Source organism: Pimephales promelas, chromosome 14, assembly GCF_988280905.1.
Source record: "Pimephales promelas chromosome 14, fPimPro1.hap1.1, whole genome shotgun sequence".
Classification (NCBI taxonomy): domain Eukaryota; kingdom Metazoa; phylum Chordata; class Actinopteri; order Cypriniformes; family Leuciscidae; genus Pimephales; species Pimephales promelas.
Genome location: NC_142782.1, coordinates 25,088,486 through 25,102,672, shown reverse-complemented (window position 1 = coordinate 25,102,672; position 14,187 = coordinate 25,088,486). Strand labels below are relative to the sequence as shown.

Here is a 14,187-nt window from a genome sequence, read left to right as displayed (position 1 = left end):
AAGATAAATATGAATGTTAACATGATTTTAGTTTGAAATAAACTTTATATAAAAGAAATTGTTACTTTAATTCAGTTTTATTCAGCAAAACTGACAGTAAATACATTTATAATGTCACAAAATATTTCTTCTTTTGGTTTCCACTAAAACATGATTTTTTTTTAGCAATTAAATGCAGCCTTGGTGAGCAAGAGAGACTACATAAAAAAAATTTGAGCAAAAAGCTGATCAAATCATGTTTTTGTCAAAGACTTCATCCATATCAGATTCTGAACGGTGATCAAAACATAGATGAGTAGATCGAGTCCATCAACCTCTAATGCATGCACAGTAACATTAGGCAGTTTTGATTTATATGCTGCTTAATGTTACATTTGCATATGATTGCATTTGATATCGCTTGTTTCTGCATCTTCATGTTAGGAGATTCTGTAATCTTTCAGAATATGCATAATAGTGCCCCCTACCGTATAACAGGGAAAACAAGCTGGAAAGCCGGAAAATTCTGTCAATGGCGGAAAAAGTGTTCTCACAAATTATGGAAATTTCCATCAATGGCGGGGAAAGAGTTAAGAAAATGTATTATTTTTTAAGCTAATCAACATTATGCCAGTTGCATAACTTGCATTGAACCCAGAATTTTCCTTTAAGGCTATAGTTGCAGCCAATTTTGCAGACTTCCACATTTGACGCCATTGTGTTCAGGTTTAGTACATCACTTGAGACTCAGCACGGTTTCCAACAAAAGTACAGTGGCGCTCACCAGGCCGTTACAGTTGCTAAGAGCCACAGAAGTGGAGTGAGGCTGGTGCTGCAGATGACCCACGTAGTGGCAGTTGGGCAAGTAAGGGTGACTCCAAGCCAAGTGCCCCCTTTTCCAGTATTCCACACGAAACTGTTGCGAAAGCAGTCCTCCCTGCAGTGTGAGGTTGAGCAAAAGGTCAGCACTCGACGTGGAGAGCTGATAGTACAGCTGTGGGTCTGGAACGCTTTGCGTTTCTGTGCTACGCCGGTGTCGGCCATTCCCGTGAGAAGACTCCTCTTCCGAAAGTGTTTCCCCATGCGGCCCCACACGCACTGGGATGGCGATCTCATACTGGCCTATGCTGGACAGAAACTCAGCTGTGGAAACACAAAATATTACCATGAGATTGATGAATGGAAGCTGAATTGAGTTTAGACAGCTCCCACAATAAGCAATTAAATGTGCATTTAATTTTATCTGATTAATGCACACATAATATATTTTATGCTCACCATTTATTTGATTAAAAATATAGCTAAAAATGTAATATTGTGAAATATCATTACAATTTACAAACATTCTAATATACTGATTTGATGCTCAAGAAATACTCATTTATAGAAAACCTTTTGTAATATAATCAATATGTATCATTGCTTAATAAAAAAATAAAAAAATAAAAAACTTACTGACCCCAAACTTTTTAATGGTACTGTATTATAAAAAAAATATTTTAATATACTATAACATTTTATCCTAATATATTTTAATACAATATTAAATATTATTCAATATTAAATCTGAAATAATACTATGTAATATATAATAATATATTAAATATAAAATGTACATTCACATGGATAAAGTCTCCAATCATATCAGAAGACAAAATCACCGACAAAAGCTGTCATTTTACTTTAAAAAAGTCATTTCCAGTAAACTAATCTAGTTAAATTAAACGCTAATCTGGTGCCAGCGGGAGCATTTTTTATTATATTCATAAAACGTTCAATATTTTGTTGAATGAATATCTAAACATATAACACATCAAAAGAAACAACAGAGCCAATGCTAGCTTCATACATTCTTTTGTTTTTGTTGAAGACTTTGTCTGGGTTGGATTTAGAACGATGATTAAAACACTGATCGAGCGGATCGTGCCCATCAACACCCCCAAAGCTTGCACACTCCTGCACCTCTTTGATATGTTTGACATTTCATTGGTTACGCAAGGCAGTTTTTATTTATATGCTGTTGAATGTTTGAAGGTCGCAATAGCTTAGATGTGCGTAAGCAATCTTCTATCACTTGTTTCTGCTGCTCTACTTGTTTTTGGATCCTGTATTTAATTCTGTACTATCTCAGAAGATGCGTAATAGCACCCCCTACTGTATAACAATGGAAACATGGATTTCCGGAAGAACTTGTCAATGGCAGGGAAGCATTATGTCATAATGATGCAAAATCTTATCAATGGCATGGAAGCAGTTAAAAACCAAATAAGAGAGGACTGTTAACTCAAATGAACAATACATATGTAAACAATCAATTTGAGGCAGATTGCTATACACTGGTTCAGCTGGGGCTCATTCAGAGAGCCTCTGGCCTCTGGATTTTATTCATTTGCAGTCATGTACTCTGACCGTGTCAATTGGCGAACAAAAGACTTCACAGTGAAACTATTGAGTAGACCACAGAGAAGAAACACAAGCTAGCAGCCTAAAGGCCAAGGGCAGCTTGTTGCTATGGAAATCCTGAAATTGTATACTTCCTTTCCCGACAGCCAGCCTGGATATTAATTGTCCAAATTTAGCACTAGAAAAACTGCACCCAAAGGATCCTGAAACCAAACCAAACTCATTTAAACATTCAGAAACTCTGTGTGAAGTAGTACACCATGATCAGTGTCCTTAATGTGAAACAAGGTTCGTTCCATTGGTTTGTTTACCCCATCCTGCCAGTTCAAACACTGTGAGCAGGGCGACAGCAATGACTCTTTTGTTTGGTTCCAAAAGCATGAAGATGAGACTTGTGCGTGATCTTGATTCAGCTTGTCTTAGTACTTTCCATAATCTCTCAAAGCTCTAAAAATACATCAGCAGTTGCACCATGTGACTTACATTAAATGAGGCATTGTCTTCAACGGCGTGAGAAGGACATGTAACCTTATTTCATATGGTCCATTTAATTAAGCCATAAGGAAGGAAATAGGGCTCAAACCAAGTGCTGAAAATATAAAAGATCCCCTCTTTCACTCCTTACTGCAGTTATTCAGAAGGCCGCTCAATAAGACGGTCTAATTACTGAAAGTGCAGCTGCTTCAGACACCCACATATGTTTTCATTGGGTTTTTAAAACATGTGCAGAATTGAAATCATCACCGGACCAACAGAAGAGCTCAACAGATGAGGTTTGTTGTTTTGATTACATTTAAGGTCACTGCTGGCCTTATACACCCTGCGTTGCTGTCTGGGTTTACATTGGTGGAGTGGTTTGGTATGGAACAACTGTTAACTGAAAATTTACATGGTTCAGGATTAGGGACACACGCTTTGGATGTTTGTGTTCATGAAACTTCTTGACCTGCAATGTCAATATTACAATGATGTAACATGTATGCATAATGCATAGCCCTAAGCTGTTCCAGAGGGGTCTTCCATGGAGAAAAAAAATCTACCTTAAAGGGATAGTTCACTTTGAAATTAATTTTTGGTATGTTTTAGCTTACCTCGGGCTCGAGGGCATCCAAGATGTAGGTGTCTTTGTTTCCGCAGTAGTTTCAATTTTGATATTTTTAGGTTAAACCATTCTTGTCTGTCAGTCATATTATGCAAGTCTATGGTCACCACCTCAAAGAGCATCCACAGAGAAATCCAAATTAAACATGATTTAATGACTCGTAAATGTAAGTACACATTGATGGCCTGAGACACGAAACGAGCAGTTTGTGTGAGAAAATGAACAGTATTGATATCGTTTTACCTCTTGTAACCACAGCCACGTCCAAGTGATCTGAGGGCGCAGGCGTTTCGGTCTGCGCAAACGCTGGAAACGATCTCGATCGCGTGGTTGCGGGAAAAATTCAACGTTGTCTGTTGATATATTGAAATCGTCTTCCATTGCGTTTTCCTGTATATCTAATTATGTTTAGATCTTCACAGTGAAAGGTAAAACTTCCAAAAACTCGGTGTAAACAATGAGTGACGTACACATGCGAGAGATCACTTCTGGCGCTTGCGCAGACCGAAGCACCCAAGCCCTCAGATAACTTGGACGTGGCTTTGGTTACAAGAGGTAAAAACGATATCAATACTGTTCGTTTTCTCACACAAACCGCTCGTTTCGTGTCATTTACGAGTCATTAATCATGTTTAATTTGGACTTCTCTGTGCATGCTCTGTGAGGTGGTGACCATAGACCTGCATTATATGACTGACAGACAAGAACGGTTTGCCCTAAAAGTATAAAAATTTAAACTACTGCGGAAACAAAGACACCTACATCTTGGATGCCCTCGAGGTAAGCTAAAACATGCCAAAAATTAATTTCAAAGTGAACTATCCCTTTAAGTCACTTTGATAAAAGTGTCTGCAGATTAGCCAATTTAGATAATGCAGTGCATTATTGTCGTTCTAAACCCTGGTTAACCTGTCTGAATAATAAGCTACATGCCTCGTTTTACTTTTTTGCCATTGACATCTGACTGAACTACAAACTTTCCACTGACGTCTGTGAAAAAAGGGATCATTAACCCCAGGTAAAGGAACGTTTCACACATGTAAATTATGAGCAGGGTTAGCACCACTTTTGCGCAATTAACCCCACATTGCATGGCAGTAGTGTGCCTCATATTCCCGTGCTTCGGACAAACATGGAAACATTACGAGTTGTGTAGAAACAGTTGTTTTAGTGTTTGAGGGGGAAAATGTCACACGGCGAGAAAATGTCAATTGAAGTGGAAAAAGATTTTCATTTTTACCTAGTGCGAAAAGTCTATTCGATATAAACTTAATACAGTCAGCAATAGCTACTGTATACAATTTGAGGATGTGCAATGCTATAGTCTTTATATAAATAGGTCGCGTGCTGCCCTCATCAAATAATGCTAACTGTACAGTGCGAAACGTCAGCTTGTGGATATCCAGGATAAATTGTTAACCACGTGTAAATTATGAGCAGAGTGAAACAAGATACTGTTTACCAGGGTTTAGAAGTTAACCATTTCAAGTTAAAAAAAAATACACTAAGGTATTCCAGCCTCTCTGTATAACATGAATCCAGACAGTCACAGTAACAGCAACACAGCTGGGTCTTATGTCAAAGCATGAAAGTAGAGATCAAACTGTACAACACGTCCAGCCCTCTGACCGCAATCAACCTTACATTACTTAAGTAAGTAAGTAAATAAACATAAGGCCCACAATTGATGGAATGGTATTCCCTTGTCTCACACCTACAGTGAACACTGATCCTCCGAAGCCTTTGATGTGTCTTTAATCTCAACGAGGAACCAGAGAGGAGGAGGATGACTGTGTTACTTCCCCATAAACTCCCTCGCCATAGACAGAGCCCCATTAAAAGTATAAAGGCTTCACTTTTGATTTAAATGAACCACCGTCAGGAGCCGCCCAGGGTTTGAAAGTTTATTTTAGAAGGTTAGGAGAACAACCTTTAATTAGGATCGTGCGGCAAACTGAAGTGAACCCCTTTTTTAACCGTAGTTTTTCTCTGGAAACCAGGCTGGAGAAAGAAACAGAGAAAGAGAGGCGTCTCTCCACCTTTCCCAGATGTGCAACAGCTGTATCAAGTCAGCGAGTGCACCCAGACTTCTGGAGGAAAAAAACTCTTCCTTATGCCAGCCTGAGAAATCAGTCTTTCTTGAACGGAGGCCCTGTCAGCGACTCAAAAACCATCCAAATCCTGTTTGTGTATCCTGTCTGCCATGCTGCTATTTGGACGACAAGATTAAAATATATCCTTGCGGTGACTGGTCCCAGCATGTGGCCAGATTATACATAAACTCAGTGCTCTGCTTTAATAACCGTATGCTACTTGATGCAACACTAATTATGGGAGGGCAAAATGCACTATATTAAGCTATTCAGAGGAAAAAAAATGAAAGTTTAACAGCAACTAGGTCTGCAAATTTGTCCCGTACGCCTTTTTAATACCGTAAACACACAGAAACTGAGCCAGATATGCTCACGCACTTGCTCAGAACTGAACCAGACGACAAAATGAAGTTAAACCCACATGCTTGAACTTGTTCTAATGTAACGTAAATGAGGTCTAAATCTTATATATTTGAAATGACTTAATGGGATTAGTACGCAGCAAAAATGAACATTTTGATGTCAGATGTCTAAAAGGGTGCCTCATGTGAGTCTTGTCAGAGAGATAAGTGGGTCACTAATAGTATGAAAAGAGAAAGTGGTCGGTTTCATGGAAAGATGGGTCATTGAGTCTGGCTGGCTCTTGTGATGGCTAACTGACGTTGCGGTGCATCTGTTCCTGGTTGTCTAAATGGTTTGTTGCCGCTCGAGGCTAGCAATCCATTCCGTTTTACATCTTTGATGATCTGCCGTTGCTGCCTCCATTTTTGAAACGGAAAGTTACCTCAGGTAACGTCTAGCGCAACAAGTGCACTTTAAAAGATGATTTCAGTCAGACTAAGGTAATAATTAGTCCTTTTCAGATATTAAATAAGATATTGCTAATTATGTTGAATTGTGGTAGATTTAAATTTTTGTCCGGTATAGAGATCGGCCAAAATAAAACGAAAAAAACGCCCGTTTCCAATATATGCCAAGTCGACTGGTGCACCTCTAACAAATGATAACTAAATCAAAATTAATACTTAATTTTCACTTAAAATCCATCAAAATAAATGGAAAAACAATCAAGAATCTTACCTTGAGATTGAGCAAAATCCTCAGGACTCCAACTCTCTGCCACTCCACTGGCAACCATGGCGATGATGCCAACGCAGGCCAAACTCCTCCACACCGTTTCCATGGTTACTACAGCAAGCTTCAGTGCAGTGCCCAACCCTCTGTCCCAACATGTCTCCTGCCCTCTGATGGCCCCACGCTCACCAAAGTGACGCACAGAATTCCAGAGCCATGGCGTCTTCACTTCGACGTGGATCCTGACGCTTCGCCTCTCAGAGTCGGAGGTAGAGGACGGGTAGTTCTGAGATGGGTACAACCGTGGAACATCAATCTATTGAGAAAATAACAAGTTAGATAGATGCAAAAGAAAAGGAAGTCCCTCGGCTGAACGGTTCCTCTCTGATCTGACACACAAGTCGGCTTTGGAGCTTGTTGTTTGCACCATGTCGCTGGAGCTAATCAATCATTCCTCCTTTCACATCCAGGAGGAAGGAAAAAAAACTGCATTCTAACCTGGGGGCCGCTGTTTCTCTTCACTCTGTCCCTCACCGGAAGAGTGCAAAAGAAAGGAAAGCATTGTGGGGTCATGAGGGCAGGCTGACGTCTGAGGCAGGCTATAAAACAAAAAGTCTTAGTTTGAGAAATGCCACAAGTGGTACTTGTGTAGTACCACTATTCCTAATGGGATACATTGAGAGAGGCCATAGGCTGTGCTTGGAATTAACATACTGCATAATAGTATGCAAGTGCGAGCGCACACACTATATGGACACATAATGACCCAGAATGATATAATGATCACATTGTTACATGTTAAACGCTGTAACATTTAGTTATTTTGAGTTGCAATTATTTTATTTAGCAGACGATTTGATCCAAAATGACTTTAGTCATTTATCAATTGAAATTCAGCAATAAATCATCTCAGAAAAAAAAATATATTTTGCAATTTACTTTAAAAATGTAAGTAAAAAAAATCGCATAAAAAGTAAAGAAAATGTGATTGATTTTGCTTCCGTCACACTAAAAATAATAGGTTAGGTCATGTGCGATGCATTATGGGATAGAGTATCTCAGCGTGTTTTGATTGTGTACTGGACTTTCGAAAATTTCATGCATATAGAAAATTTGCACACTTTGTGTAGCATACATAATACATACTATCTGCAAATATTATGATTAGAAAGGTAGAATGCTATTTCAAACCCAGCAATGCACAAGATTTATCAGCAATGAGATCAACATCAACAAAAGCTATTCTACCTCCTCCTCGCCCCACTTCCTTCTTCGCTATTCATCCCTCACTCCATGCTTTCTGGGAAGTGGTAGAAAGAAATGCCATACAATCCCTGATGGGTGAAGAGAAACCAAGTGCAGACAAAAGGTAATCAAGAACAGATGGGAAATGATTTGGCAACATAAGGATACAAGTTGAATGTTGATGAAAAAAAGGGTGAACTCAAACTTAAAGAGAGGGAAATGTGTTAGAGGGGTTAGAAGAGGAGGAAAGTGAGATATCCATCAAGGATAACTATTCCTGACCAGTACCAAGAAAAAAAGACAATGGCAAAGGGAGATATGGTGTGTGAGGGAGATTTGTCTAAATTCTACACAAAAAAAAAACTGTTTGGGAAAGTTATTTGAAACCTCAGTGCAAAACTCATCCAAGATTTCTTTTGCCTCAAAATAAGCCATGTTAAACTGCCTGACAATATTCTATATACCTCCTCCATTAAAAATCAAATACTCTCCATCTTCATTGAAAAAAAATTGCGGCAACAAATAGGTCAGACTCAGGACCCAAAAGTGGCCTCAGAGGCTGATGCTGGTTTTAAGTTCCCCTCATTTCCTATAAACTGCATTGAAACAGCTTAAGTTCAGCTAATCTTAAAAAACTCTAAGAGGTCTTTGTCCCCTACAAATAGTGATGGACTACATGCCCCTGTGCTCTGCACACCCTTTCAAGCCTCCGGGATTTCTACTGTTATTTCCTGCTTGGCAAAAGCCTCTTTACCTACATTACCTCTTGTTAGAGCACTGTTATACAGTAAAGTTGCTAGACTGAGATTGGTGGTTTTCAGAAAAACATTGTCTTATCTAAATCTTGGAAAAGAAGGGCAAAGATTCGGTCCTCCATGTTCTTCATTTGTGTGTTACGAACTACACTGCTTTGAGCCTTGCCAACCAGCGCAAGTGTTTTTGATCATTTTCACAAAAAATGTCATGGCCATCAAAATATTTTGTTGTATGAATATCTGGACATGCAATATAGCAAAAGAAAGAACAGATCAATGGGATGGAGAGAATGCAATGGGAATGGAGAGACAAACCTACCGGTATTTTACAAACCTTGTTGCTTCGTGAATTCTTTTTTATAAACACTTGCAAAAATAGTGTTTTTCACGAGTTCACACTTGCATATAATTTTGAGGGAGTAAGGCCCCATCCACACTACTGCGTTTTCGTTTAAACAACGGAGACTTTTTGCTATGTTTGCACCTCCCGTCCAGACTAAAACGGAAAAAAACGAACACCTAAAACCGGAGAAGTTTAGAAACGCTGCAGCTCCGTTATTGCGTTTTGAACCTCCGGAGGGCGTTTTAGCGAAGACGGGACAAAACAGATGACTTTAGAAACGATGACGCAGAGGCTCACGCTCGGCTCTATGATTGGGTGTCATCAGTCATGACGTGTCCTTCCCTGATTAGTTAGGTAGCAATTCTTCTATGGCTTGTTTGTGCTTCTTCTTTCCCCGTGTTTGGATACAAAGCTTCCGGACACTCTTTCAGAAGGTAATATCGCCCGCCTACTGTATAACAGTAAAAACATGGATTGCCGGAAAATTCCATCAATGGCGGGGAAAGAGATACATGACTGTTATGAGCCGGTTCTGTTAAGAAAATCAAAAACTATATATTGTAATATAGTATACCACTAACAAATGACTCTAATCAATTGGTTATTCTTAGCAAAATTTTACAATTTTGTTTAATATAGTTAAGGAAAAATTAAAATCATCCTTAATTGGAGTTGTTAATGAAACTATAAAGGAACCAGAAACCTTAAGAGGAATCAGACAATTATGTACATTTACATTTATGCATTTGGCAGACTTTTTTTTTTCCAAAGTGACTAACATTGCATTTCAAGGTACATTTACATCTACACATTTAGATTCTTAATCAGTTGCTTTCCCTGGGAATCGAACCCATGACCTTGGCATTGCAAGCGCCACCGCTCGACTGTTTGAGCTATAGGAATACGTCGTAATTAAAAGTTGTAAATAAAAAATAATATAACAGAAAATATAACAGTAAAGAGAAATGAATCAACTTTTCCAGCGAATGATTCACTCGTCCATCTGCAGTCTATTTTGTGATAAAAATGCAGCCCACAAGCAGAAAAAAGGAGCTCAAGCCACAGAGGCCACAGGAAGATATGATCTTGTAGAGCAACATCTCCAAAAAATTCAGCTGTGGCCTTAAAGGAGTTGAACGCCATAATTGACTGCTCTTGGGGGCAAATCAAGAACAAGCATCATCCGCAGGCAACAGATGGCGTGTCAATATATACTAAATGTGACACGAAATTTCAGTAAGGGTCTTGTAATCTGTTAGTGCAGACATGAGGTACAAAATGTGTGTGATCTGAGACTGCAAGAAGCATATTGTGCTGTCAGACTACACCGGCGGAGACGGGGAGCCATCAGGCACGAGTAAGACTCTGATAATTAAACCCACATGACAGACTGAATGTAAAGCGCTCTCTGCAATGGAGAAAAACTTTGGTCTCAATCCTCTCTGGAAACTAGGCAGTCTCTCTTCATCTCCATTTGGATGACATGCAAGCAGTAAGTCTCCTCACTTAAGCTTGACACTGCACTGTAACAATATGAAAGAGCAGCAGACCACTGGTCTCCACAAACACTGTCTTGCCCACTAACAACAAGACTTGATTTACACAAACCAGAGGGTTCAAACCGGGAAAGACCCCAAAAAACAAAAACTTGGTGTATCACACTTCTCGATTCATTTTCCGCTGGCTCTTTAAAATAAACAAAGCACAAACAAGGGAATTAAGATCATGATCACTGATGCACTGTCAGCAGAAGTGACTTATGTAACAACCGGTAATGAACTCTGAATCCATCAACGGAGACCATAATGTGAGAGCCATTCATGACCGGCTGTGGAGCATGAACATTTTAGTCAGCTTGCTAAACCACACACTCCTGAACCAGCCATGATTTTACCACACCAACTCTATAAACACTTTGTTGGGTTTTTTTTTTTTTAAAGAAAAATATATTGTTTATTTTATGACAGAAATCATCTATTAAATAATGAGCCTCTTCAGTTTTCTAATGATGTTCGTGAAGTTCACCAGCAGAGGGTGGTATCTAGTGTAGAGGTTTTCAGTCTTTTAGATGCCACAGACCCTCAAATATGCTTTTTTCATGTATAAAGACACACTTTCTTGTTTAACCCCTTAACTGTCACCGTCCCGGTACCGGGACGCCTAACTTTACTTAACTATATTTCTATTAAATCCTAATCTAATTATGACAAATTATATATTTTTGGAAAGGTCTAAGACTTCTAATTAAATATTTGACCCCTGTTTTGTGTTAAAAATTATGTAGGAAGAGTAATTAATGAATTTATGACAAGAGTGCACCTAAAAAAATCTGCATCATAACAGGAGATTTGACCTTTGTCACAAAAAGTTGATGCACCCACTTTTAATCATTGAAACTTCTGTTTTTATGCTAAAAGTTCATAATAAAACATATAATCTAGTATTTTTCAATAAAAAATAAAAATTATAGTATAACATTATCCTCTAAAAATTATAATATATATGTATATATTATCCTCTAAAATATAATAATATTTTTTATCGCCTTTTTTATTATATCACATATTTTAGTAGTTATCATAAATTAGGTATCATTTGAAAGCTTATAAACTCAGAATTCATCCTGTGAAAACCATTTCATAATTGAACGTTGCGTTGCCATAGAAACGGTACTTATTTTATGAGGCTCCTCCCCTTTTGGACATCCTTATATTTCATAATTTATGATCAAAACCTTTTCTAATCTTGACAAAACACATATTGTCAGAAAGGTCCGAGTCTCAAGGTTCCAAATTTTGTGACAAAATTGATATTTGGACAGAAATGTATTAATTTATTAAGGCAGAATGTACACAACTAAATTCAATGGAATTCAATGGCACCCGGTGGCTATTTTTGGTACTACGCCTAAACAAAATCTCATGGGAACTTCAATTTTTGTGATATCAACTTCAAATTTGGAACATAACTTGGTTAGATTTATGGCTTTGATTTTATAGTAATTTTAGAGTAAAAATATTTTGTAAAATATATATTTTATATAAAATAAAAAATATATAGTACAGTATATTTGATTTACTGTGAATTAAAACTTCCATAACGTTTTCATACTTTCATTTTTTGAAGTGTTTTCACTTCAGCAATAATCTGCTGAGTGTTTTCTTTAAAACAAGACCAAACTTGGGTATATATTCCAAGGCATTCTTGAATTACAACCATTTAAGTGTGAATAGAGCATTTAACCCCCATTCTCAAAAAGGGGGGGTGACAGTTAAGGGGTTAAAGACAACTTATCCAGTGAAAAACTAATATTAATATTATAAATGTGTAAAATCCTATTTTGAATTTATTTAATTTCTATTAGCTTCCTATAGTACTACTTTGCCAGTTGTTCATGATAAAGCCTCTTCAAAAACAATCACTCAAAAGAGAACTTTTAAACCAATGAAATATAGCTGAAATATTTCTATTGACTAAAACATTTCAATGCCTTTTTAAGTCCTGGAACCATTTTATTTTTATTTTTTATGATCTGATATTTACTGATTTTCCATGAGCATGGGAACCCTGGCTGGATCAGATCTTGAAGTTACTTTGGATAAAAAGTTATATGCAAATCAAGATGCTCTGCTAGTAACAATCCTAAATGACAAACATAAGGCTACGTCTGATAGTCGAAATAAATACACCATGCTCTCTCTGCCAAATGTAGATACGGACAGACAGGAGTGGAGTCGTGCCAGGAGAAGCGCTCGCTCTTCCCAAACCTGTTCCTGGAGCCCCCCCAATAATACACATTTGGATGTCTCACCTGACACACCCATTTCAACTTTTGGAGCCTCTACTAACAAACTGATGAGTTGAATCAGGTGCGTTTGATTAGGGAGACATCCAAAATGTGTATTATTGGGGGGCCTCCAGGAACAGAGTTGGGAACCACTGCACTACCTGACAGGGAGCAGGTCTCCGAGGCGTCCTTGTTGCCAACTTACGCATTCAAACTACATCATTTATCCAACTTTCAAACGTCCACATCTCGAATAAGCCAAATGGTGCAGTATTGCTTATATAATGACTATATATTTTTATGAAGGAGACTGTGATTTTTCATTTTTTGTCCACCAGTCATTCCATTTGATAGCAGCTGTAATCAGGCATTAATGGAAATATTACAAGAGCAGATAATTTATTAAATCGCTTAAGGAACTGGACGCCTTCCTCAGAGGCTCTTGGCAAACCCTTCGACTCTGCACCCCACAGACAAAGAGAGATATTTCTGCTTTCTGCTAGAGTGATCACCAGCAGGTCTGACAGCACTGCTGCCTCCATCATTCTAGTTTCACTGCAACGGTTACAAATTGACAGCAGAATAGACATGCATATGTGTCCCTAAAAGTTTTGCGTTCAAATAAGAATGGTAACCATGCACGGATACAATGTATTCATTAGCACATTTTTCCATAATAAAAGTACAAATTTGACAACGACCTTACCGTTTAATTGTGCAGGAACGGACAATTGGGTGACCCTGAGATTTACCGACCACCGTCTGGTCTGTCTTCCTCCTTCAACACCGGGAAGTTCTCTGCCACATACTGAGATGAGCCGGTGGACTGTGCTCTAATGCTGCGTGGTTTCTCTGCTCCTTCAGTCTTTACGCTGACGAGAGGAACTGAGTTCGGACTGCGCTTTGGTGATGTCCGAATCGCGAACGAATCGTTCGTTTGAACGGGTTCTTTTTAAGTGACTCGATCGAACCGATTCACACGCCGTTGGAGAGACCGCTCTACTTAAACTTCCTGAACTTAGGCTAGTAACCAACTTCAACATAATTATTATTATGCTTCATTACCCCCACACTATTTTATTCCGAACATTTTAAATAAAAACGAACGGGTGGACTTAAACTGAAAACAAACAACAAAATTGGAAACAATTCGCCTATAAATATAGAGGACATTAAAAGTGCTGCAAGCAAGCTTTATGTAAATAACCAAATTAGCCTACTTCAACAGAACGAGTATTCTCCATTACCCCAGACTCATTTTATTTAGAACATTTTCAATAAAAAGAATAAACGTTTTAGATATGCGGGTTTCAGTTTGGAAGCCGCGACGCGAGCGAACTGCGAAACGCTCTTTACTTTACATTTGTCAACAACGGTTCTACAAGGAATAGGAAGGCAGATGGAAA

At 38.3% G+C, this 14,187-nt stretch overlaps 1 protein-coding gene across 2 annotated transcripts in view; it reads right to left on the bottom strand.

Annotated features, from left to right (window-relative positions):
* The window catches only part of adamts10 (ADAM metallopeptidase with thrombospondin type 1 motif, 10), a 54,928-nt gene extending 41,075 nt beyond the window's left edge, over positions 1-13,853 (bottom strand). Inside the window, exons 1-3 of one of the 2 annotated variants that reach the window (XM_089119719.1) lie at positions 13,488-13,853; positions 6,658-6,967; positions 764-1,122 (exon numbers count right to left, since the gene is read on the bottom strand). In XM_089119719.1, coding sequence (XP_088975845.1) covers positions 764-1,122; positions 6,658-6,760 — 462 coding nt within the window. In that variant the 5' untranslated portion in view covers positions 6,761-6,967; positions 13,488-13,853. The remainder of the gene's footprint in view (positions 1-763; positions 1,123-6,657; positions 6,968-13,487) is intronic. The other variant, XM_039677406.2, reaches the window with a different exon arrangement.
* Between the last annotated feature and the right edge of the window lie 334 nt (positions 13,854-14,187).